At 38.5% G+C, this 27,356-nt stretch overlaps 1 protein-coding gene across 4 annotated transcripts in view; it reads left to right on the plus strand.

The window, feature by feature from the left end:
• DYM (dymeclin) overlaps positions 1-27,356 on the plus strand; it is a 439,715-nt gene that overhangs the window by 72,848 nt on the left and 339,511 nt on the right. For all 4 annotated transcript variants that reach the window (XM_010336841.3, XM_074383488.1, XM_010336842.3 and 1 more), the window contains exons 4-6: positions 4,845-4,938; positions 6,166-6,299; positions 20,739-20,811. In XM_010336841.3, the coding sequence (XP_010335143.2) occupies positions 4,845-4,938; positions 6,166-6,299; positions 20,739-20,811 (301 nt within the window). The remainder of the gene's footprint in view (positions 1-4,844; positions 4,939-6,165; positions 6,300-20,738; positions 20,812-27,356) is intronic.

Here is a 27,356-nt window from a genome sequence, read left to right on the forward strand (position 1 = left end):
TCTTTTCCTCTCTTTTTTTTTTTTTCTAGCGTGCAGTGGCACTATCATTGCTCACTGCAACCTCAACTTCCTGGGCTCAAGAGATTCTACCACTTGAGCCTCCTGAGTGCTGGGACTCTAGGCATATGTCACATGCCTGGATAATTTTTAAGTTTTTTGCAGAGGTGGGGACTTGCCATGTTGTCTAGGCTGGTCTTGAACTTCTGGGCTCAAGTGATCCTCCCACCTTGGCCCCCACAAAGTACTGGGATTACAAGTGTGAGCCACTTTGCTAATCTTTTCTTTTGGTATGTCCCATTTGCTATTAAACCTATCTACTGAGATTTTTAAAACAAGCTCTTAATTTTAGAATAGCTATAGATTTATGGAAACGTTTCAAAGCTAGCATAGAGCATTCCTGTGTATACTCTTTACTCATTTCCCCTATTTTAACATTTTACTTTAGTATGGTACATTTGTTTCAACAAAGGAGTCAACATTGGTACGGGTATACCCCAGAGATATTGTGGGTCAGTTCTAGACCACTGAGATAAAGCAAGTATATAAAGTGAGTTGCATGAATTTTTTGGTTTCCCCATGCTTATGAATGTTATGTTTACATTATACCATGATCTATCAAATGTGCAATAATATGTATTAAATGTACGTATCTTAATTTTACTACTGTATAACAACAACAACAAAAAAAGCTAACGCATCATCTGAGCCTTTAATGAGTCATCATCTTCTTGCTGGTGGCAATAGGACATCAAAGATCACTGATTCGGCCAGGCATGGTGGCTCATGCCTGTAATCCCAGCACTTTGGAAGGGTGAGGTGGGTGCGTCACTTGAGGTCAGGACTTCAAGATCCGCCTGGCCAATATGGTGAAACCCCGTCTCTAAAAAAATACAAAAATTAGCCAGGCATGGTATCAAGTGCCTACTCGGGAGGCTGAGGTGGGAGAATTGCTTGAACCTGGAAGGCAGAGGTTACAGTGAGCCGAGATCACGCCATTACACTCCATCCTGGGCAACAGAGTGAGACTCTGTCTCAAAAAACCCAAACGATCACTGATTAGAGATCACTATAACATATAACAATAAAATGTTTGAAAAATTGCAAGAATTGGCTGGAAATGGTGGCCTGTAATCCCAGCACTTTGGTAGGCCAAGTCAGGAGGATTGCTTGAGTCCAGGAGTTTGAGACCAGTCTTGGCAACATAGCAAGACCCTGTCTATACAAAAAAATTAAAAGAAAGGAGGCTGAAGTGGGCAGATCTCTTGAGCCTGGGAGGTTGAGGCTGCAGTGAGCTGTGATGCTCTCATCCTAGGTGACAGAATGAGACCCTGTCTCAAAATAAATAAATAAATAAGTAAATAAAGATGATGAAATTTTGCAAGAATTACCAAAATGTGATGCAGAGACATGAAGTAAGCATGTGTTGTTGGAAAAATGGCACTGATAGACTTGCTCACTGCAAGGTTGCCACAAACCTTCAATTTGTACAAAATGCAATATCTTTGAAGCACAATAAAGCGAAGCACAATAAAATGAGGTTATGTTAATGCTTTTAACTAAACTACACACTTCCTCTGTCCTCTCATTTTCTGTACATTGGTTGTTGGATTTTAGGGCTCATGAGTCTTTTAGTGACATCTTAGGGAAAGTTTGTTTCAGGGACTAGAAGCAAATTTAATCTCATCTCAAACAGAAATCCTGTTTACAATAACCTCATCTGAATGTTACCCAAACTTTGCTTGAATTCTTGTAGAGATGGGGACATTCCCTTCTTTACACAAATATCACTAGTTAACAGATTGCCACAAGTTCAAGCTCTAGAATCAGGTAAGTTAGATTTTTATTACTTAAGCAATATTGTTATCTTAATTTTACAGATGAGAAAACTGAGGCAGGGGGCGGTTAGGTAAGTTGCCAAGTGTTCTGCAGTCGGTCAGTGGTGGAACTGAGATTTGAACCTTGTTAGATTCTGTATTCTAGTCCCATTACACTTTTCTGCCTTCCCTCCTATGTTGTTACTCTGGCTTCCAAAGCTGCTTCAGCTCAACATGGCATTTTATTTGTACCAATGAACTGTGATCATGTAAAATTTCTTTTCTTCTACCATTGAGATATTTTGGAATCTTGACTCTACTGTGAAGTATTGTTTAAAATCAGTGAGTGTATTTAATTTTATTAACTTATTTTCCTAGTCTTCATCTTATCCAAAAGAGTATAATGGAAACTTTTTAACTGTCTTGGTAGGTAAGCTCCATGAAGACAGGGAGTTCTCTTTACAGGTATCTCCTTAGTATCTGAGACAGTGTGAGCACCTATGAGTAGCTCAGTAAGTACATGCTGACTGAATGAATGAAAAAGCTACACAGCACTTTAATTACATCAATCAAGTAGTCTGGTTACTCTTTCCAAAAACACAAGAAGTTTTGTTTTGTTTCTTAAATAGCTAATCATTTAAATAGCTAATACATTCAAACAATTAAAAGGCTGTTCAGTAATAAAGGGGGCTACCGAGTGAACAAAGATTTCAAAGTTGGGATTCTGAGTGATGATTATAGTCATGTCACCCTCAGCTTAGTTTGTTTCAGCATTTTGTTTTGATTTACAATAACTAGATAGTATTAAGTCCCACAGAGATGCACTTGCAAACATTAACTGTTCTTTTTTCCTTAAACAGTTTATTCTGAGGTCTTTCATTAAACTAACCCTAAAGCTTGAAAGAGGAATAGGACATTTTTGTTTCAAAGGGAAACTTAACATTATCTACTATCTGATCACATATCTATTGATTATGAAGGCCAGACAAAACTCTGCTGACTGACAACAAATGCACCTTGCTACTCACAGTGGGATTCTCCAGCAGCAGCAGCAGCAGCAGCAGTGGACATCACCTAGGAGTGGTAGAGATGCTGAATCTTGGTGCACATCTCACACATGTAGAATCAATTTGCATTTTAATAAGAATGCTTTGTGACTTAAATGTACATTAAACTTTGAGAAGTACTGTCAAGTTTAGTTTGGAGTATGGTGGACCTGGGATTCTGAACTTCCACCAGGCTCCCAGATAATGCCGTTGTGGCTAGTCCATGAGCCACACTTGGAATAGCAAAGTCTTGGCATTTTATCACAGAAAGTTAGGCAGTTACTTGGATTGACTCTTAAGTCGTGACAAGAATGCACATCCAGCAGGTAGTGAGGTTGGCAGTTATTAAACACAGTGCAGGTATGCTATAATGCTGTACTTATTCCCATGTATAATATTTTAAAATATATATGTATGGGCCTGAATTTTAAAAAAAATATTCTGGAAAACCACATTTTTTCAAATCTTGATGCATTGTAAGAAGTTCAAATATACCAGTGTGGGCAACACAGGGCAATCCCATCTCTACAAAAAAATAAAATTAACTGGGTCTGATGGTACATCCCTGTAGTACTAACTACTTGGGAGGCTGAGGCAGAAGGATCACTTGAACCCAGGAGTTCAAGGCTGCAGAAGCTATGATTGTACCACCGCTGTTCAGCCTGGGTGGCAGAGCAAGATCCTGTTTCTCCATTAAAAAAAAAAAAAGAAGTAGTTCAAATATATGCAAAATTCCCAGATCTGCATAAAAACGAACTCTCCTGACAACACTAGCCAGTGTGTTTGAGTGTTTGCATTTTCAGTTTTCAAACTAGTTAAAAATATGCTTCAGAAGAGAAACAATTATCCAGGACTCTGGAATCTCACCTTTTGAAAACCATTGGTCAAGTAAAAAGACTACATTTGCTGCTAACATTGTTGACGTTAAGCCCAGGGCTTAGCCTTTCTGAGCCTGTTTTTTTATCAGTCAAATGAAACGTTCTACAAAATAGTCTCTCCCTTCTGATGAATTCTTAACTTCTGTGTTTCTGTGACTTGCTGTGCAGCCCAATAGAACTTTATAGTTTCATTAAGTCTATTTTCTTGATTATAGAGGTTGCTTCAACTTAGCAATTTAAAGTCAAAGATTTTAGCCAGTTGATAAGGATGTTTCCTTGCGCAAGTAACAACCTACGGGTGAGGATCTGTGAAATGGAAGTGATACTAGTGCTTTTCCTGGAGGGTTGGTGTGAGGATTAAATGAGTTAATGCATGTAAAGCACCTATTCTTTATTGTTCAGTATATGTTAGCTGTTGTTTCTTTTACAGATGAGAAAACTGAGGTTGGAGAAGTAAAGTGATTTGTCTGAGGTTCAATATTTAGTTAATTGTAGAACTGGATCTAGAAACAACATCTTCTGATTTCTGATAACAGTATTTTCTCTATTTAGCCTGCCTTGCTGAAATGCTCATTGTTTAAACTTCAAAATAAATTATGTAAAGTTTTTTCTGCTTAGATAGCTCCCCCTCTAGACACATTGTTTTGTTGATAAGTTTTCTTCATTTTTAATTCAAATGATTTGTGATCTGAACAGTGTTTTAGATTTAATAAACTTTTATAGTTTATTATATTCTATATACTGGGGACATAGATGATCAATTTTTGAGTTTTTAAAAATCTTTTTTAGAGAAAGATTTATGTGTGTAAGTTGATTATTTCTATTAAATATTATTTTTTCCTTTATGATTTTTGGATTCTAAGGTAAGATGGCTACTTGTACTGTTTCTATCATTTTCATTTTGCAGATCAGTTTTGATGTTCAGAATTAAGATTAAAAGGAGCAGTTTCTCTCATTGGTTATTTCTCTAATTAGATGTGAAATTAGCAGTAAGGTTGGTCACTGAGCAATTTCAATATGACATTTGGATTTATAAATGTTATGATAAGCTCACTTTGATTTTAGTTCTCAAATATAACTTTATAAAACCTTTTCTTCTCTTGCAGTTGAAAACAATCCTCGAACAGGAAATCTTGGTGCACTAATTAAGGTCTTCCTTTCTAGAACCAAAGAACTAAAACTTTCAGCAGAATGTCAGAAGTAAGCTGGCTGATTAAACCATGTTTGCTTTGTATTTAACAATGTGAATTTTAGTTTTCATTTATTGGTGGAAATGGAGGTTTTAGTTTAGTGCCTAAGTCATTGGAGTGAGATTATAGATTCTGGAATCTGATTTCAGCTTTTTAGACAGTCTTTAGAAATACATTCTTTAAGAAGATGAATTAATGATGTAATTATAATTAAGAAGGTAATTTCCAGGCGGGGTGCGAAGGCTTATACCTGTAATCCCAGCACTTTGGGAGGCTGAGGCAGGCGGATCACCTGAGGTTGGGAGTTCAAGAGCAGCCTGACCAACATGGAGAAACCCCGTCTCTACTAAAAATACAGAATTAGCTGAGCATGGTGGCACATCCCTGTAATTCCAGCTACTTGGGAGGCTGAGGCAGGAGAATCACTTCAACCCGGGAGGCAGAGGTTGCAGTGAGCCAAGATGGCACCACTACACTCCAGCCTGGGCAAAAGAGTGAAACTCTGCCTCAAAAAAAAAAAAAAAGTAGTTTCCTCCCCATTACCACTGGTGCTATCTAGTTTAAATGGTATCTAGTTTGAACGATTACTTAGTGAGTTTTATTTCTTTCTACATCTGTTGCCTTCATTTCCTTCATATTCTTTCTATCAGTGGAAGGTTAACTTTTTATATGCTCAAGCATTTTTCAAAACCGTGTTTGGATGTGTCTCTGAAAAGATTAAAAGATTTTGTGTTGTCTTGCTTGTAAACAGATTACATTGAATCCAATAAAGTTTTTCTTAGGAGCTCATGGCCACAGATACAAATAAAAAGTATTTTTCTGTGCTACTGGCAATGCCCCATTGAACATTTTGGTTACATGTTTGCATATATTCTTTTTACATTACAACAATTAAAAAAAATTTTTTTTTGTGGCTTTCTCCTCTTTGAATTGCCTGTATGTGGTATACCTACTAAGAACAAAGAACAGTCATTCCCACGGTCATCAGTAAAGATTTTTATTAGGTAGATTCATTATGTAAAATACATGGAATGAACTTTGAAGTAAAACAGAATAGATATCACTGGTGTGATGTAATAAATCATGAGCCATTAAAAGATGTGGACACTGTCCTAATATTACCAATAGGATGGACAAAATGGTTGACAAATCAGGAAGAAATCATGAACTAGAAATAAACCAGTGATGCTTATGGTTAAATATTGATTCTTGTGTGATTTTGGTCTTTCCTTTCTAGCCATATCTTCATTTGGCAGACACACAATGCTTTGTTTATTATTTGCTGTTTGCTGAAAGTGTTCATCTGTGAGATGTCAGAGGAGGAATTACAACTTCATTTTATTTATGAAGAAAAATCTCCTGGCAATTACAGTAAGTATTGTGTTTGAAGGTGTTCTGGATATAACATGTGTAACATTGTAAGGATAAAATTTCAGGAATAAAAATACGTATAATTTTGAAAATTACAGTTATCCTTATAATTTTCATTTTAAAATGAACATACACTGTCATATTTCTTTTTTCTGTATTAATTTAAATGAGTCAAGACTCTCAGAGTTTTTTTTTTTTTTTTCTTTTTAAATAAGAAAGCCTGTGGGGTTGAGGCTTTCATTTTTTTGACTTTTATGCACGTGGATGAAGAAAAAAGTGACATAAAACTCACAAATATTTATTTCTTTCAGAAAACAAAAGTATCAGTTTTAAATATCATTGCCAAGTCAATATATTATTAAGGGAGCCAACTAGTCAGAATTACAGATTTTATGTTAAAGGTTACTTTCCTAGGGCACAGCAATAGCTTCTGGGTCTGAGTGTCTTTGGAACTACTTTATCAGAAGTAATATTTTCAAGGGCAATTTATGATGCCTAAGTGTGTCATCTTTTTCTGAAGATACAGGGAAAGATTACCCTTCATGCTATCTTTCCTTTCTGAGGGCAAGGTAGTGTTGCCCCCTGGTTTTCTGAGTTCTGTTTTCAAAATAGATCTCTACCCTCATCAGGCTGACAGCATCACATGTGTGATTCAAGATCAAATGTTACCATCTCTTATGGAGACAGGTATTGCGAGAGAACTTTGTGATGTGTATACTTTTATTGGAGGTCTGTGTGCTATGTGGATTTCCTATGTATATATGATCACACTTTCATATACCTAGGAGTAATTTTTCACTGTCATTTCAGCTGTGGTTGCTAAATACCTGTTTTTAAATGTCAAAGTCAAACATTGACAAAGGGAAACAAACATATAAATGAGTTACTGTTCATCCAGGTCAACATCACAGTGTACTGATTTTTCAGTATATCTGTGTCTACGTGGAATATTTCTTAAATCATTTTATATATATATATATATTTTGAGACAGAGTTTCACTCTGTCATCCAGGCTGGAGTGCAGTGGCACGATCTCAGCTCACTGCAACCTCTGCCTCTTGGGTTCAAGCAATTCTTCTGTCTCAGCCTCCTGAGTAGCTGGGACTATAGGCACACACCACCACACCTGGCTAATTTTTGTATTTTTAGTAGAGATGGGGTTTCATCATGTTGGCCAGGCTGATCTTGAACTCCTGACCTTAGGTAATTCACCCTCCTTGGACTCTCGAAGTGCTGGGATTACAGGTGTGAGCCAAAGCACCTAGCCTAGAATTTTTTAAAACAATATTATGGGAGGCAGAAGAGATTCTGTGGAAAGTCAATGTTTTGTGCACTCTAGCATTTCTTAAAACTATTTTTAGATGACAAAAAATCTTGTACCATTTAAATATATTAAGGGATTATGTTACATTTTGAGCGAAAGAAAAGACATGGTACAAAAAAACAATAGTTTACAATACTTTCAACTCAAGTAGCAGACAGACCATGTATACTTATCTCTACTCCCTCTGAGACCTCTTCTGCCTGATGGTAGAAGAATTTTCCACACCTACCATTGAGCAAATTAGGACAGTCATTTCATCCTTTTTTAGGCTCCTTATGGCCTCTTTCAAGATCAAGAAACAGTTTTGGAGAAATAGAATATAAATTTTTGTTTTACTGCAGTCTTTTTCTTCATTCTTGTCCTTCATTCTTATCCAGTATATTTCCAAATTAGAGAAGGACATTCTTCTTGACCCACACTTTCAAAATACGATTTTACCGTCTTCTAACATTTTAACATCTTTTCTGTGGCTGGCCACCTTCGTAGCCATTTCGCAGGTTCATGTCCAAGGAGGCTATCGTCGTTCCTTTCTTTAAGGTCTAAATCTCACTAAGTTCTGCAGGTTTTGAGGAAACTGAAAGGTGGCAAATATCACAGGGCAGGAAACCACTGCCTCATTGCAATGCTGTGTACAAGTCATGCAGAAGCATGAGCTCTTCATTTTCTTTGGTCAGAAGTTTGTAGACTGAATGAAATTTGCTGCAGTTTACATATGTGTCCTGTCCCCAGATATGCAGATAGATGAGCAAACCCTAGTTTGTACTTGAGAAAAGTATCAACAATGTTTTATGTTTTCTTTTTATATGGAAATGTTTTTTCCCCTCTACTGATACTGGACAAATACAGGTTGAGTGTATTTAAATTCAAGTTTCATCCTTGAGAATTGCGGAATTAAAAATATCACAATTAAGTTTGTTTTATAAGTGTTCTAAAGTTTCCAGCAGGTGACGTAGTTAGCTGGTTGCAGGGGAGCGAAATCATATGTTCCACCTTTTTTGAAGGTTATTGTATTAGTCAGGGTTCTCTAGAGGGACAGAACTAATAGGATAGCTGCATCTATGAAGGGGAGCTTATGAAGGAGTATCGGCTCACACGATCACAAGGTAAAGTCCCACAATAGGCTGTGTGCAAGCTGAGGAGCAAGGAAGCCAGTCCAAGTTCCAAAACCTCAAAAGTAGGGCTGGCAGTGCACCCTTCAGTCTGTGGCTGGCAAACCACTGGTGTAGTCCAAGAGTCCAAAAACTGAAGAACTTGGAGTCCAGTGTTTGAGGGCAAGAAGCATCCACCATGGGAGATGAAAGATGAAGGCTGGGAGACTCACAAATCTGCTCCTTCCACCTTCTTCTGCCTGCTTTATTCTAGTTATGCTGGCAGCTGATGAGATGGTGCCCACCCAGATTGAGGGTGAGTCTGCCTTCCCCAGCCCACTGACTCAAATGTTAATCTCCTTTGGCAGTACCCTCACAGGCATACCCAGGAACAATACATCCTTCACTCCAATCAAATGGACTCTCAATATTAACCATCACAGTATCACAGTTACTATTCTATATTTCATAAAAATGTTGATAACTTTATGATATTCTTGAATAAGCAACCATATCAATTTTAGCAGTTTTATTTGCTGTCATCTTTTATTTCCCCTTCTGTTCCAGAAGACCATTTCATGGAAAATCACTTACTGTTTTGCCCAGTTTTGAGTTAGTATGAATTACTGCCTCATTAACTTTGGGGAATGGGGGGAAGGAGATCAGTACTAAAATTCTCTTTGATGCTGTTAAAAAAAAGTTAAATTTCAGATACTGTACCATGTTATAATTTAGTAAGTAAAGAATAAGTTCCTATAAAGGGTGAATAAAATGACAATCAACATGTCTATATATATGTTTTTCTTTTTTTTTTTCTTTTAAAGCCCAAGTTAGGTATAGGGGGGTGGATGGGTGTGTGTGTGTGTGTGTGTGTGTGTGTGTGTGTGTGTGGGTGTGTGTGTGTGTGTCTGTCTGTCTGTCTGTCTGTCTTTCTTTTCCCTTTCCCATTTTGTAACTGTGAAAGCCCCAGGTGTTTAGGGGCTGCTCCATGAGTATTTCCCTTGGATGAAAATTTTTACCTTGTCTTCTCAGAGGAAACAACTCTCCAGTTTCATTGTAGATCAGACGTTCCTTAGATTCTGTGCTTTTTACTCTGGAATAATTCTTGCTGAACTTTTGAGATTCTACTCTAAAAAAGATAGGCAGCCATTGTGTTTTTTGTTGTTGTTGTTTTTTTTTTTTTGAGATAGAGTTTTGCTCTTGTTGCGCAGGCTGGAGTGCAATGGCATAATCTCAGCTCATTGCAGCCTCCCGCTCCCGGATTCAAGTGATTCTCCTACCTCAGTCTCCCAAGTAGCTGGGATTAAAGGTATGTGCCTCCACACGTGGCTAATTTTGTATTTTCGGTAGAGATGGAGTTTCATCATGTTGGCCAGGCTGGTCTGGAACAACTCCTGACCTCATGTGATCTGCCCGACTCAGCCTCCCAAGGTGCTTGGATTACAGGTGTGAGCTACTGTGCCCAGCCTGGGCAGCCAAATTTTATTGAAGCTACCTTTCATTAAGCTACCTTGGAAAAGGGAGCTGAGACATAGGAAGCAAACTGAACCATCCTAATATTTTTAGAGACTGAGCATTTATCATTTCGTGAAAACATTTCATTAATAAAAGCCCCTTTGACTTCACATTTGATTAGTGATACTGGAAAAACAGGTATTTCTTCTTTTTCCCCCTAAACTTTCACAGGCAAAATACATTTTCTATCTCTTCCTCAATCACTGGGAAGGAAAGGAACATAGTGAAGTCAACACCTTCTAGGTTGTTTCTGAATATAGCTAGATTTTTTGCTGATCTTGATCTTATTTCGGGATTGACCATTATGTTCTCTGACTACCATATGACTGTATATTATAGTATGAACTTAATCAAGGATTTTGAGAAAGTTAACTAAGTTGGTGTGTGAGAAATTCTGCAGAGTTTTGGTATTTTGAATGTTATATACTTTGTCTTTTTTCTAGGATGGAATGTTTGTGAGAATTATGTAGAATTTAAATTGAATGTAACTAACCCCAAACCACACCATCATCTTTCACAGTTATTGTTGATCATTCAGCATTGATTTTCAAAGCTTGTGCTTTGTACACTGATTTTGAGATTCAAGAGATGAATATGTTTAATTTACTGTTTTGAGAATTAGGCTTCTATATTTGTTAAATATATACTGATGTCTAAATTTAGAGTTTTTAATTAGAATTGTATCTTGAGTGTGTTAATTTTGTTAATGCTGGCCGTCATGTTTTTGATGCCAGCACTACCAGAAACATAGTTCTGCTTGATAAGTTGCAAGCCTTCCCGCGAAGTGCTAGCAGCAAAAATGGTGTGAATGTTTGTCCTCACAGGGCCCAGGAGTATAGCTCACTCAATACTTGCAAACCCAGCACTTTGTTTTGTGTTATGTCTTATAAAATATGCATATTTTATACTTTATTTTACATGATATTGTCAGAGGCACACGAAGCAGAACAACAGCATCTTGAATAGGAGGTGGGTAAAATGAAGCTGAAACCTATACTTCCTTTATACAGAGTTGACAGTTCAGGATTTTATACAGGATTTTTTTTTTTTTTTTTTTTTTTGAGACAGATTCTTGCTCTGTCACCCAGGCTGGAGTTCATTCACATGATCTTGGCTCACTGCAACCTCCACCTTCTGGGTTCAAGTGATTCTTCTGTCTCAGCCTCCTGAGTAACTGGGATTCCAGGTGCCCGCCACCACACTTGGCTAATTTTTTTTTTTTTTTTTTTTTTTTTTTTTTTTAGTAGAGATGGGGTTTCACCATGTTACCATGTTGGCTAGGCTGGTCATGGACTCCTGACCTCAGGTGATCTGCCTGCCTCAGCCTCCCATTACAGGCGTTCAGGCATGAGCCACCACGGCCGGCCCTATGCATGCTCTTTAGTGTTGTTCTTTGTGTTTATAATTGAGCCTACTCTTGGTCCACCAGCTTAAGTCCAGTGAATGTCTTTTAAGACTAAAGACTTTCTGTTTTTGGCACATGTAATTATTTTTACCTTAGTCTTCCATGTTGTTAGTTTGAGATTTCTGCTTTCGCCCTTTTTGTATTTTCTACCAATTTCTTTTTACAGTTGATAAAAGAGCAATAAATTAAATGATAACACAGATACTGCTGAAAGGGGGAAAATAGAACATCGCCATACAGTAGCTGAAGATTCCATTTATCAGCTGATATATGAGATCTGATTTAGGTATATGAAAAACTGGGGTCGATAATATACAGTGGTACAGGCTGTTTGAAGGTCAAGTTTACAAAAATAGAGGGCCATCTGCAAACAATTGAGCGAAGCCAACTGAGGCATCTTAGGTATGTTGGCTTATTCCGCATACAGCATTTTTTTCTTTATTCCAATCCATTGTAATACTGCTGTGATCACATGGATATTGCTGGTATTTTCAGTGAAGCAGTCTTTATGAGAGTAATGTGACTGTCAGTAAGCTCTTAGTTTGTAATCTAAATTTGTGAGGATTTTGTATTTGAACATTTTCCCATAGGCTATGTATGATGTGGTAGCAGATTGTTAGAGAGAATTTGTATTATTATATGAGGATAGCTCTTTCCATTAGTCCATGCCTTTGAGAATTAGTCAAAGGGGACAAAGCCAGCCCTAGGCGAAACTATGAAGTAATACAAAATTGTTTTCCATTTTCCTTTTGCCTTCAATGTGAGTTTTTCTTTCCTGTGGCTTGGTGTTATACCCTATTCTTGCCAAGGTAATACTGATATTTATTTTACATTTTGTGTCTCATAAATCCAATATTTTAAGTTCTTAGGGATCTAAATCTGTTGTTTGTTTCTGCAAACACTTCTCATGGCTTCTTTCCTTATGTATTTGATGACATTGATTGTGTGTATGTTTTTTTTTTTTGGAGACAGAGTCTCTGTCACTCAGGCTGGAGTGCAGTGGCACAGTCACAGCTCACTGAAGCCTCAGCCTCCTGAATAGCTAGGGCTATAGTCACATACCGCCAAGCCTGGCTAATTTTTAAATATTATTTTTGGTAGAGATGGGGGTCTCACTATGTTGCCCAGGCTGGTCTCGAATTCTTGGCCTCAAGCAATCCTCCTGCCTTGGCCTCTGAAAGCACTGGGATTATAGGCATGAGCCACCATACCTAGACTTGTTTGATCTTATTTGAGGCTCCAAATAAGGGAGACACTTGCATTTGCCTCCAGAGGGATCCGGGGGCTGTAACAACTGATGAGCCACGTTAGCCTCCTTCAGCAGATCTTAATGTGGAGTCTCAGGTTCAGGTTCAGGTCCCATTCCTTGCCACTGACTGAAGGCTTCATCTCCCAGTAGTGGGCTGCGTTCTAACTGGCATTCATCTCAGGGTTACCTGTCTTAGAGTTTGCTTGCTGCTCAGTGTTTTTCTCTGAATTCAAGTCCATTTATTTGTTTGTGGGTTGTTCTTTTTGGTTATGGGGTTGGAGTCCTTGGAAGTTCGCTCTACATTCTGGAAGCCCATCAATGCACTAAAAAATGTTATTTTAGCCAAGAACTAGATGTTTTATACAGGAGGGCTCATTGGAGTAACCATGCTGCAATGATAGTTTCTTTTTTTTTTTTGAGATGGAGTCTTGCTCTGTTGCCCAGGCTGGAGTGCAGTGGCACGATCTTGGCTCACTGCAACCTCCACTTCCTGGGTTCAGGTGATTCTCCTGCCTTAGCCTCCTAGGTAGCTGGGATCACAGGCGCACATCACCACGTCCAGGTGATTTTTATGTTTTTAGTAGAGATGGGGTTTCACCATGTTGGCCGGGCTGTTCTTGAACCTGACCTCAAGTGATCCACCCGCCTTGGCTTCCCAAAGTGTTGGGATTACAGGCATGAGCCACTGCACCCAGTGAAAGTTTCTTTACAAATATTTTTTATTTTTTAAATGAGGGAAGAAGCCTTTGGAGATTGAGAGACTGAAGATAAAAGCAACAAACTTTGGGTGAAATAAAGCTGAAAGGAACGGCCAGGGAAGTAGGAGGTGCTAGAACGAAGAGCCTGGAGAGGGAGTTAGTCTTGTGTTAAAAGAGATTACCACCTGTGGCCCAGTGGGCAGTTGTGTGAGCACTGAGGGGAGGGAGGCAGCAATCAGCTGCTCAGACCTGGGGCGAGCGAGGTGTGTGGGCCCAAGACACCGTATAACCTGGGAGTACAGCATTGTGAAGAGTGGGAAAGAGACAGAGACTAGAGAAGGCCAAGCAAGCCTGGCTTAATGGCGCTTCCATGGCATCAAGCAGTTCAATATAAATTTATTTTTAAAAGTTATTTTGTGGGACTTGCTCTTAAGCATAGTGGATTAAACATGCATGTTTATGCTTACTTTCTCCTGGAACTCCAATAAAATGTCAGCAAAGGGACTTTTAAAAAGTCATGAATTTATTAGGTTGAAGAAGAGAGGGGAACACAATGTTAATAACATTTTGAAAGTTGGAAAATGGATTAATGATGAACTTCACTGATCTGTGAAAGTTGAAAGCTAAATGGCTTCAGGGTTGGAGAACTCCAGAAAAAAAGCCAGTTCTTGCTTCAGAACCCTGGAAAGGCTTAGGGATCGGAAGTGCCAGGTGTCTCAAGGCATTCAGGCTTGGTTGGAAGAAGCAGTTCTGTCCAAGGTTTGGTCCCTTGCCATGAAGTCAGGAGGCCACCGCCTTCCCAGTTTAATACTAGAGATCTCTTATCCCTGAGGCTGAACCCAGAGGGACTCCTGAGCGAACTCTCAGGCAGTGCGGAGGGGTGTGGGGGTAGCCTACTGAGTCCAGGGCTCAGTGGAAAGGCCACAGATGGAAGGGTGTCTTGACTTGGCTGCTAGAATGCTGGCACCAGGATTTTACCCATCCTATTCCCATTTCTGCCAGATTAGTGGATATTCTTATGGAGAAAATGAACCAAAATGGGGAAAAGACTTACATTTCAGTGTCCCCCAATGAAACAGCCCGAAACCCTCCAGCAGGAACCACCGTTTGCAGGCTCCGCCTGTGCATACCGCTCAGTCTTCCAGTCAGCACTGGCCTCATGCTGGCATGTTAGTGGAGAGCCAAGGATTCCAAACAGTGAAGGCAGTGCCTGACTTGTGAGAGATCAAAACAACAAAAAAATGACACAAGATAGGAAATTTGTGGAAGTATATTTAAAATTTGTTAATTACGCCTCTCTAACACAACCAATTTCCTTTTCATTCTCCCAGGCTTAAAATGTTTTTGAAACTCTTATTTTGTAACTCTGTATATGTGTTTTGCTAAACTTGGTGGCAGTGAGTCCTGTGAAGCTAGCTTTGTTTTTCCAGATGGCTCAGGTGCTTTGGCTGCCAGGCAGCAGGTTCTCTTGCTCTCCTTTCTCTGCTGGAACTGGGCCCTAGAGACTGGGGCAGGCAGTAGCTTAGGAGGGAAACCCGACATTGTATAGTGAGGTTGGGTGGTTTTTGCTTTGTTTATTTAAATAACCAATTTAATAATTTAACCTCATTAGTTATAGGTAAGCAACACAAGAAACAAACTCATATGGAACAGTGTGGCTCAGAGAAAAAAGAAAGCATGGATTTATTCCTTTTAAATATTGACTTTTAATATATAAGACTTGTAATCTGTCTCTGCAGAAAAACAAAAGTGCCTCTAGGAATTCCGGATCTATTATTTGGTCATGTAATAGGTGTGATTGTTTTGTAATGTTTCTGCCTCTTCTCTCCCTTTCTTTTCCTTACATTATCAGTGGAACAAACTCAATTTAACTTTTCTAATAGGCACATTTTACAATCAAACCTGGTAGAGTATACTATCTTTTAGGGTAATTAGAAACATTTCTGTTTGACCAAAATAATAGCAGTCAACCAGAATTATTACTGATGTGATTGGAATGGCATAGGACACAAGCTTATAAATACTGTAGTGCACTGCAATGCAGATCAGTTTTCTTTTTAGAATAGTCCTTTTGCCTTTCCTCCTTGTAATTAACCTACAAGAAACATTTTTGTTTTTGCTGAGTAGAAGTTTAAATCTAATATTTTAGAATAACTTCAATATTAGTTTCACTATTAAAGTGGCAATAACATAGACTCAACCTTGAGTGTTTTATTTTCTGAATATAAGTTTTAATAAATATAATCTAATTATATGTCTTCCATTTTAAGAGAGCTTTATTCTGAACTTCTAAGGTGCTCTGTTAACCTGTTTTTGGAGTACAGCCCTGCTTGATTCAATTTTTAGTGCTTGTATTTGGCACGGTGTAATTTTGGGCAGCATTAAGAAACTAAGTTCAACTTTCTGAATGCAAAGAAAACAAAGAGCAACAATTAGTTCTGTCTTTTAACGTTTCTTTTGATGACTGTATTCTGATTTAAATCCATATGTGTTATTTTTCTGGTTGCTTCGTTTTCTGATGATCAGTGAGTGCTTTTTAAAAATAATTTTTTCCCTCTCTTCCCTTCCCCTCCTGTGATGGTAGGCATTATTAGGACAGTATTGTACTGTTCTCTGCTTCTCTCCCTAAGGACAAAACAAGAGTGCTATGTCAGCACATGAAACTGAACGGATGCTGAATAGAATAAACTAAGAGGGAGTGCAGCTTAATTTTGGGGTATAGATGATTAGAGCCTTAAGGGACCCTAGATACCATCTTACTTGTCTTCTCCTTCCCCTGGTGAATTTCACAGGGACTAGAGCAGGGTGGCTTTAGAATGAGAGAGCTCCAGGGATAGGGCTGGGATTTCAGTGACCTTGTTCTGCACAATATGGATGACAATAGCTTATATTTATTCATTGTTTTAGATTATTTGTACAATGGATATTGAAGGAGTCAAGAACTTCCCATGTGTTGATGAATAGTGTGTCATCTTGATGTATAAACTAATATGTAGTACTTCAGATGTCTCCCTTCTAACTGGGCCCATAGTACTTTGGGTTTTGTGTTTACAGTGTTCAGTAAAACATGAATTGGTTGAATATTTCCCCCCCAACTTTGTAAAGAAACATGTCTTTAAAAACAATTTAAAGGATATTTTCCTTTTAATTTTTCCCTTGAGAGTATAGATTTGAGTTCAAATCTGTGTTCTGCCCCTTACTCTAATTAAACTAACCTCTCTGAGCCTTGATTTCTTCATTTGTAAAATGATTATCATAATCATTTAACTATTCCTCAAGAGTTATTATCAGGATTAACATTATCGTGACACTAAGTATAAAGTGCTCATCACAATGCCTGTCAAAGGGGATAGAGTACTCGGTAAATGTTTACTGTAAATATGATCTCACAGAAACTAAGACTGGAGCTATTGTGGTAATTTAAAACTCTTTAAGGGAGAACTCCTGTTTGTTTTTTTGTTTGTTTGAAGAGACAGTGTCTTGCTATGTTGCCCAAGCTGGCCTCAACTCCTGGGCTCAAGAGATCCTCCTGCCTTAGCCTCTTGAGTAGCAGGGTCTATAGCCTGTGCCACTGCTCCCAGCATTGAGGGAAAACTCTTAGGAGAGAAATGTTCTTTCTTAGAGAACTCTAAGTTATAAAACTTCGCAGTACAATAAACACATCGAATCTTTGCACAGACCTTTACTCAAAGAACCTCAGTTTATTTTGTTATTGACCTGCAAATTTCAAGGACTTAAAAAATTCTTTTTACTGTATGAAATGCTTGAATGTGTTACTATACATTTTGTAGGTGAGTTTATATTTATTTTTTCAAACTAAGGAAGATATTTGGCTTAGAAAGCTAAGGTGATATGAGTGCTAGTTGGAAAATAATGCAGTATGAATGCTTTGCTTGATGTCAAGCCTGGTAAGCAGTCAAATCTGGTCACTCTTCACTTAAAATACAGTTATTTACTTCTAGATTAGCTGAGAAACAGGAATATAAACTTCTGAGGAATTTTTTTTTAGTGAATGGAAGTCTTAAGAGATTTCATCTAGAAATTGCTTATTGTCTTTTGTTAGAGCTTTGGCCTTGAAATATTACATTTTACTTGTATGAAATGTATTTAATCATCATTATTTGAGTAGATTGATAACAAAGCTGTGCATATACTTCTTAATTGACCCAACTGTAAATTTGGTTGAGGTCATGATTTGAGTGGCACACAATTGAATAGAAAATCCTTGTCATCATTTAAAAATAATAAAAATTAGATGTTTTTATACCTCTGGAAGATAAAAAAATCAGGCACCATATGTGGTTCCTGAGTGCTTGATCTCTTACCTTTCATACTTAAAAAACTATGCTGGCTCCTTGGCTGAACAGGAGTTATTAAACTGGCATTTGGCCTGAAATGTTCCTTAGGGAATCACTGAGTGATTTTAAGTATTCTTACTTGGGCCTGCGACGCTGCATTCTGTAGAATGAGTTAAGGAGTGACCGTTTATCAAATGTGTATTGAGTATATATTATATACCAACAAATCAACTTGTAGGAGTAGGTTGTTAACTTGAGTTATATTGGACAGCCTTGGCAATGAGAGGGACTTTAGTTGGATCTGCTAACCAATCATGCAGTTGGAGAGACAAGTGTGACTTGCTCTCTTATTTTCTTCACTAATAGAGCCAAGCCTGGTGCTTTTTGATGTCAGATTTAATGTGGTTGTTGAACTTGAGTCTTTCTGTGCATCCTTTTTAGCAATGATTGGTGTGTTCATTGTGATTTAATATTCTTTTCAAAATTTGTACTTAACCTCTCACGGGGTTACTGTGCCAGCTCTTTTGTGGCAAAGCAGGATGAAATTTCTCTTTAGTTTCTGAATGCTTGGTGGTACTGTGGCCTAGAAAAGAAATTGCTAAACTTTATTTTTTGAGACTCCAAATGCTTTGATGCTTTGCAGTTAACTGCTGGGTTTTTCCTGAGACACTTGGGCTCAGTTCAGCAAATTGTATTGAGTACATATTATGTGCAAGCTCTTTGTGAATCATCATGCTTAAGAAGTATAGAGTCCAGTAGGGGCCTGCCTGCTGGAGACAAAAAATGATGGCATAATGTAACCAACACCTGCAATGCAAGAGGCATGCACAAGGCATAGATACTTTATAGTATCTATGTATAAGAATACATAGTATAATAAGTATAAGAGCCGGGCGCGGTGGCTCACGCCTGTAATCCCAGCACTATGGGAGGCCGAGGCGGGTGGATCACGAGGTCCAGAGATCGAGACCATCCTGGTCAACATGGTGAAACCCCGTCTCTACTAAAAATATAAAACATTAGCTGGGCATGGTGGCGCATGCCTGTAATCCCAGCTTCTCAGGAGGCTGAGGCAGGAGAATTCTTTGAACCCGGGAGGCGGAGGTTGCGGTGAGCCGAGATCGCGCCATTGCACTCCAGCCTGGGTAACAAGAGCCAAACTCCGTCTCAAAAAAAAAAAAAAAAAAAAAGTATAAGAATATTTATTCAGGGTGAGGCACGGGAGTGGGTTTCATGGAGGAGATGAAATTGAGGATGCTTCAGATGGACACAGATGGGCTTTTTAGAAATTAGGTTTTTATTGTTGAAGGATATTCCAGGAAGAGGGAATGTTACAGAGGTGTGAAATGGCATGTAGCGGATAGTTTGGCATTGCTGGAATACACACTGCAGTACTGGAGGGAAATAAGGGTAGAAAGGGATGCAGGACCTATATCTCCAGGAGTCTGACATGCTATACTTTGGAGCATGGAATTTTTCTGGTATATATTAATCAGCTTAAAGTAATTGAAAAGATCTAAGCCAGGAGAGTGAAAGGATGGAGGTTAGTTAGCACTCTCTGATTGCAATCTGGAGTTTGGATTGCAGAGGAGTAAAATTGGAAGTACAAGTACTAACTAGTTAGGAAGGTTTAAAGGAGTCAGGAGTCATTTTTTTTTTCTTTGGTATACAGTCTCACTTTGTTACCCAGGCTGGAGTGCCATGGTGCAACCTCAGCTCACTGCAACCTCTTTCCTCCCGGTTCAAGCAATTCTCCTGCCTTAGCCTCCTTAGTAGGTGGGACCACAGGCATGTCACCATGCTGGACTAATATTTGTACTTTTAGTAGAGATGGGGTTTTACCATGTTGACCAGGCTGGTCTTGAACTCTTGACCTCAGGTGATCTGCCTGCCTTGACCTCCCAAAGTGCTGGAATTACAGGTGTGAGCCACCATGCCCAGCCCAGGAGTGAGTTTTAATCTAGTAAACTTGTTTAGCTGAACTGTGGTGATGAGCTAATGAATCAAAAAGCACAACAGTGGTGGAACTGTGGGGAACGCATCAATTGAAAGATATTTTGAGGAAGCAGACACTGGGAAAAACAGAAAAAGAAGTTGGTTTAAAATAAGGTATTATAGGAACTGAGGAAATAAAGAATTTCATGAAGCAGTACGTGCCAGTAATGTCCAAGACCAGAAGTCACATAAGATACTGACTGGCTTTGGGAATTTGGAGGTCACTTAGCTGTAGCAGTTTGGGATAGAGGAACATTTCCATTGGAATGACAATTTGTATCCTGCCTTTGCTGCCTATTTATTCTGTGACTTAGGAAAACCCTTTTACCTTTGACTTATTGTCTGTAAAGAGGAGGTTGGCCTCTTTAATGGGGTTTGGTCTATGATCTGCAGAGCTCCAGAGGTTCATAAAACGTACCTTGAGGCCCATCAAGAAATCAAGGATAAGGCCAGCTATTTGTTGGAAAGGGAGGGATACAAGTCTTCTACCCCTGCTTCAAACAAAGCAGCGAGAGCAGCTTGATTTTTATGTTTTGTATATTTGACTTTAATGTAAGATTTCATTGAAAGAAACATAGGGCAGTATAAGAAATTTGACAACTACTGGCCTATAGGAGCCTTAAGTACTTTCAAGCTTTAAAAGCTATATTATTAATAGCTGGTGTTGAAGGGTCCTATACTAGATGAATATCATGATAGATGCTAACTTGTTCATAATTTGGATTTTATTCAGAGGTCAACATTAATTTCTGAGTTTATATAATGGTAACTGCTCTTATTAGGAATGAAAATGTAACTTTTAAACAACTGTATTGTACTGTGTATTTTGTTAAAAAAAATAAAACAACTTTTTATGTGTCTTACCAGGTTCTGACTCAGAAGATCTTTTGGAAGAATTGCTGTGCTGTTTGATGCAGCTAATTACTGATATTCCACTCTTGTAAGTTCTGGCTAGGCCAGGAGTTGTTTTATCTTCTTTGTATGTGGCAGATAAACATTGGTCATGTTGAGGAGTTTGTAGGTCTTGGTGTAGTACTTATATGTGTGCCTTTTAAGGATTCTATATCCACGGAGTTCTTTTCTCTCTGCCTAATATTTAGACAGACTATTCATTGTCAAAACAAAAATGTTACATTGTTGGAGAAAACAGTGAAACTATATTAAGAATATGGTAGGCACAGAATTAGTCTCTGTAATAAGAGATCTTACAGATCTTTGGAAACAAGAGTTTAAGAGAGAAGCAATTTGAATCTGCTTCATACTGTGGTAGACACAGTGAGTTGAGGTCTCCTTATCTTCCTGACTTCTTGATTGTATTTCCAGCTTCTTTTGGTGAGGCCAGATTTTTCATTTCCAGCCTTCCTTGAAGCAAGGCATAGTCAGTGAAATGTAGAGGAAGGTCCTTTAATGAGACCTCTGGGTAAAGCTCTCTAAAAGGAACTGACCCAGTCAGCTAGGAGGCATATCTTTTTGATCTTAACAGCCCTTTTTCCTGCTGTCTGGAATGTGGCCAGTCTTTTGGGTTGCATAGCCTTCTTGGCACTGTGAACCAAGAGATTCACAGAAAATTCTGCTTTGGTGTCATTGAGCTGCTGAACCAAAGTCAGCAACTACCAGTATCCTTTTTTTTTCACCCTGGACTTCTCATGTGACAGAAATAGACCCTTATTTGTTTACACTGCTGTGACTGGGCTTCCGTCACTGTAGCTCAATGCAATTCTTATATGATTTGAAATGTTCATCTCATTTGTTACTTTTTAAAATTTAAAGTAGAGACAGGGTGTTGCTGTGTAAGCCAGGTTGGTCTCAAACTTTTAGCCTCAAGTGATCCTCCCACCTCAACCTCCAAAAGTGCTGAGATTATAGGTGTGAGCCACTGTGCCTGGCCTCATTTGTTATTTTAAAGCAGTGATTCTCAACCTTTAAAAAAAATTATTGGCCAGGTGCAGTGTCTCATGCTTGTAATCCCAGCACTTTGGGAGCCCAAGGCAGGTGTATATCTTGGATACAGGAAGTGGAGATTAGCGTGGGCAATGTAGTGAGACCCTGTCTCTACTTAAAAAAAAAATTATTGTTTCCCTGAGAACCCTTGTTTGACATTTCTTTCATAATTGCCTCTCCACCTTGATGAAATTTGAATCCCCAGACATACTATCTGCTTAAGTCCTGCAGCCCTTTGGAGGACCACAAACTATTATTATTGTATCTAGGAAGATTTTTACTTACCTCTGTAGAACCAGTTTATATCTCTTGTTGAAAATGCATATATACTAGGAATTATTTTTGAAATAAAGAAGTATATTTTAAGTTACTCATCACAGAATCTCAGTCTGCATGGGGATATAATTGGAAATGTGCTATATGTCTGTGTCCCCAAAAGGAAAGACAGGTATTTGTGAGAAAATGGGCTCCAAGCTGCTGTTGTACATGAATGCAGCATCTAGAATTTTAGTATAGATTTAGAGGTGAGAACCACCAACCCCTGTCGTGATTTGGTCTGGTAGTATGCAGCCAAGAAGGTAGGGCTGAGACAACTGAAGAGTCATCTCCTAGGGAAGGAAATGGGACAATTTCCCATTTAACTGGCGCTCCTGCAGCACACACATGCATGCCATGCTTTCTTCCCTTTTGTTATAACAGAACTCTAATATTGTTTAGAGTGACGTTGGCGTTGTGTGCCCAGATTAGTTTTTCAGACACTTTGGCGGCTCCATGTGACCATGTGACCTAGTTTGGGTCAAGTATATGTGAGCAGAAATCATGAACTTGCAGAGCATATCCACTCCAGCCTTTTGCTGATTGCCCTCCCTTCCTTCCTGGAATGTGGAGGCAATGCTTGTCCTGAAACTATGTTAGTGAGCATTGCATGCAAAAAGTAGTGTCCTGGGGGCATGGGATATTGGTGACATTATGAAACTATTACATTGGCCCTGGATCCCATATCTTTGGGTTTCTCCTTCATGAGAAAAATAGACACCTATCTTGCTTAGGCCACTATGGTTTCTTTTGCATACGGTCTGATGAGGGAAGGTAAACACGTATACTGTGTACTGTTTCTTTGTCATGGTATGCGGAGTGCTTCATGTGTTCCTGATGTAATTTTAAAAGTAGCACCACCTCTAATTTTTTTTTTTTTTTTCTGAGATGAAGTCTTGTTCTGTTACCCAGGCTAGATAGAGTGCAGTGGTGTGATCTCAGCTCACTGCAACCTCTGCCTCCTAGGTTCAAGTGATTCTTCTGCCTCAGTCTCCTGAGTAGCTGGGATTACAGACAAGCGCCACCACATCCAGCTAATTTTTGTATATTTAATATTGATGGGGTTTCACCATGTTGGCCAGGCTGGTCTCAAACTCCTGACTCATGTGATCTGTGTACCTCGGCCTCCCAAAGTGCTGGGCTTACAGGCGTGAGCCATCTCACCTTGTCCTAAATATTTTTTTTTTTTAATAACACAAGACCACCAATGTAGTATATATCCTAAATGAGTATATATATTTATCCCCTTTGTTGATAAAATATTTTGGTGACATTCAGGGGGATGGAAACAGTAAATGCCTTTAGATAGTAAATCGACTCTGAACGATGAACAGAGCAGCCATTTAAACACTCTTGAGTAGCAAGCCGATTGTGTTGTAATATATCAAACACTTCAGTGTTTTAAAGTGTTTATACCTTTTAAATTAACTGACAATGCACAGCTAGCCAGTTGTCTTGTATTATGTACCCTCAGCTTTAACCAGCTGCTGAAACAATTTCTGATGATTTAATGTTCTTGGAACTTCATCCTGCAAGAAGGTTTGTCTTGGTAACGGTTTCCATGTGAAACCAAACTACTCTTTAAATGTTTCGTCTCTTCTAACTGTAATGCAGTATTATGGATCAGTGTATAATTTAAGAGGAAATAGGAATATATGCAAACCAGAATGCTTTGACACCTTAACATCATCAGTAGTGCTATAAAGGTTTCATATTTCACATTATTAATTCATTCTGTGCTGCATTAGCAGGTGAATAACAAGATGAAACTAATTTTAATGGCCACTGAGGGAAATTCAAAACTAGCTTAAATGTTTCTTATGAGACTTTTAAAATCATTCTATTAATATTGAGAGCAAAGGGGTTACCACAAGCATGTATACATACATACGTATGTATGTGTATACGATGTATTTATTTAGACATCTGTAAACTAAAATGTAAATAGTATCTTCTTATAAAGAGAATAGGATCAATGGCAGTTTTGAAATAAGCTCCCAGAAGTTCATTACAATGAACTTTGCAGGACTTTCATTTGTAATGAAGATTGCCTTTTATGTAGTTATTGGCTACTGTTTCTTAAAACACTTTGGATTTCTTGGTAAAATATTCACTCATTAGTACCGAGGTACTAATCTTCATTAAAATTGTTCATCTTTCAGGAATCCTTCCTTAACTTCATACCTCTCAGCATTTATATATTTAAGATAAAGGTTAAGTCATGCATGGGCTTGACATTTTTCAGTGTATCTTGGATCGATCTCATTAGAATTTAAATAAATCTGCTATAAGCAAAACCTTGCCTTTGCTTTTTATACCTTCTTTATATCTCGGTGAAGTAAACAGGAAAGTAAAAATGTTTTTTTCCTCAAGACACTAATATGGAGTATAACAGAAAGAGTGTAGGTAGGTAAGCCAGAGGTAAAAGCCCAGCTCTTGGAATTTGTGACACTGTCTGGGTTCTTGTGTTGTTACTATAAGGGCTAAATGAGACCTGTGGGAACCAGCCAAGTGGTGGAGTCAGATGGGGCCATAGCAGCAGAAGCAGTGATGTTTTGTAGACCCATTCTTATATTTTGGGGACTACTTGTGATGCTGTTTTGTTAAGAAATAGGAGTTATTTTGAGGACTCAAATTAGATTTTTTTTCCCTTGTCTTTTTGTCTGTTTTTGTTGCTATCATTTTCAGCAGAGTTGTGACTGTTAGCTGTGCGTGATGATGTCAGTGTCAAGCACAGGCCCCACCCCTTCTCACTAGTGCCACCACTCTGGGCAGGCCTGCTCAGAGTAGGCCTCTTTCTATTGGCCTCAGGTCCAAAATACAGCCTCTTTCTCTGGGATCCATTTCTGTGGTCGTCTTTCTTATGAACCTGTGAACTCGTTGAGAACTGTTTAATTTTTAGCCTGGCCTTGATTTGCAGATTTGTCAATTATAATTTAAGAAAACGTTTTCTAAGTTTTGGGGTATAGATTGATAAAGATGAGATTCTCATAATTAATTGCTTTCACTGCCTTTTTCAAGGAGTGTATATCATTTGTGTAGTGTGGTCTGTCAAGTACAGGGGATATCTGATGTCACCTGCCAACCCTCACTGGTAGTCTTGCTGATGTGGAGCATGCTGTGTCTAGGGCCTTGGCCTTTTTTCCTTCTGCAGTCTGTCTTCCTTTAGATATTTGCATACACATTCTGACCTCCTTCAGGCTTTTGTCTGCTTCAAATGTTGTTTCTTTAGAAGTGCCGCCTTGACTACCCTGTAGAGCACCTCTGACCATCTGAAAATAGCTCCCCTCTCATCCTCTGTCCTTTTTTTATGTTTTATTTATTTATTTGAGATGGGATCCCACTCTGTCACCCAGCCTGGAGTGCAATAGCATAATGAAGGCTCACTATAGCCTCAACTGTCTGGGCTCAAGTAATTCTCCCACCTCAGCCTCCTGAGTATCTGGGGCCACAGGTATGTGCCACCATGCTTGGCTAATTTTTAAAATTATTTGTAGAGATGAGATCTTGCTCTGTTGCCCAGGCTGGTCTGAACTTCTGTGTTCAAACAACCCTCCTGCCTGGGCCTCTCAGAGTGCTGGGATTACAGGCAAGAGCCACCATGCCCAACCTATTTTTTTGTCTTAATACTATTCACTGCTCTTCATATTATCTGTTCCCTCTCTTGCTCATGTAGTCCCAATAAAACTAGAATGAAAGCTCCATGAAAATAAGGGCTCTTGTGGCAGCATTTGGTTTGCTCACTGCTCCTGTATCCGAAATTTGAGTCTGGCACATGGTAGATTCAGATTTTTCTTTACTGAGTAAATCAGTAAGGATCTAACCTGTTCAGTGTGCTTAAAAGCATTTCCTTTGTTTGTTTCTCTGCAACTAGTCTATATGGAAACAGTATTGTGCTAAGGTATTTTCCAGGTGTAATGGCTCATTTGTCGTTGGCACATTGTAACAACTGGGTGTCTTACTGACATTTGTAATAGAAAGGAGCTACTGGATACTGAAACACTGAGAAATAACACCTGAGAATTTTTAAGGAACTACTAGATTAATTAGTTATAAATGCTTAGTATTCTGGGGTCATTTAACTTGTGACAATGGGCTTTATATCTCAGCAGTCCCTAGGTGATTCCTTCCTAGTATAATAATTTCTTTTGAATTCAGTTCATCCTCAAAAACACATTGGGAATATACTATGTGTATTATAGGGTAGTAGACCCTGAACATAGAAAGGTGCAGCTCTTGAAGAGTTTAGAGGTAGACAGATAGAAAGATACCCTGATGACAGGAACATTTGATAAATGTCACAATCATTTGTAGTTGAACTGATTAGCACTGGCTAAATGATTACAGAGGCAGAAAAGAACTGGATAGGGACCTCTTAGGTATGAATAATGTATTTAGAGAATCACGAGTGCATTAGGTTGAGCAGAGGGTTTGTGGAACATTAGGGATAAAGAAGCTACATTGTTGTAGCAAAGACTCAAATGTTAGAGGACTAAAGATTCGATTATTTTTAGGGTCCTCTGTCTACTGAGATATAAAAGAATATAATTATTTGAAATATTTCTCTAAAATCAATTTTGGAAGTATTTGAGAGTGAAACTGAGAAGCTTATAAAATTCAGTTGATAGCATTTCTAAAACGTAATAACATTATATAAAATGCACATGTATGAGACCCATAGACTGATAGTACTGGCTTAGATGTTGTACTGTGGAAATTTGAGTATTGAAAACATTTGGTGGTCACCGTGAGTAGGTGATTCAAGAACCTAAAGAGTCATAAATGGTTTCTTTACGGAGTTTCCAAGTTGTTGGAAGAGAGTGAAGGTACAGGAGAGATTGTGGCTGGCAATGAAGGGCCTAACTGTTGGGAAAATGCCTTTCTACAACCCTGCATGTTGATGCTAAAATGCTTCTCCTAACCTAGCCTCAAGTGGGTAAGGTGGGTAGAGTAGTGAGGGTGGGGTTGGAGGGTGACTAAAGCAAGTCAGCATTTTAAGTTTTAGGTGCTGCAAGATAAGTATATCTAATATAGCTTTCTGAACAAATTAGGCATTTAAGGCATTAATTGAATCACTGAATCAAATATTGTACTATTTTCAGATACCAGGACAGTATTATGTATTAAGTTTACAATAGCTTTTTAGTTTGAAAATTGATGTCTGGTACATTGAGGGGGAAAAATCTCAGTTAAAATTTTTTAAAAATATGTAATCTATTACCTGGTTTA

The sequence above is a fragment of the Saimiri boliviensis genome, chromosome 13 (assembly GCF_048565385.1).
Source record: "Saimiri boliviensis isolate mSaiBol1 chromosome 13, mSaiBol1.pri, whole genome shotgun sequence".
Taxonomy (NCBI): domain Eukaryota; kingdom Metazoa; phylum Chordata; class Mammalia; order Primates; family Cebidae; genus Saimiri; species Saimiri boliviensis.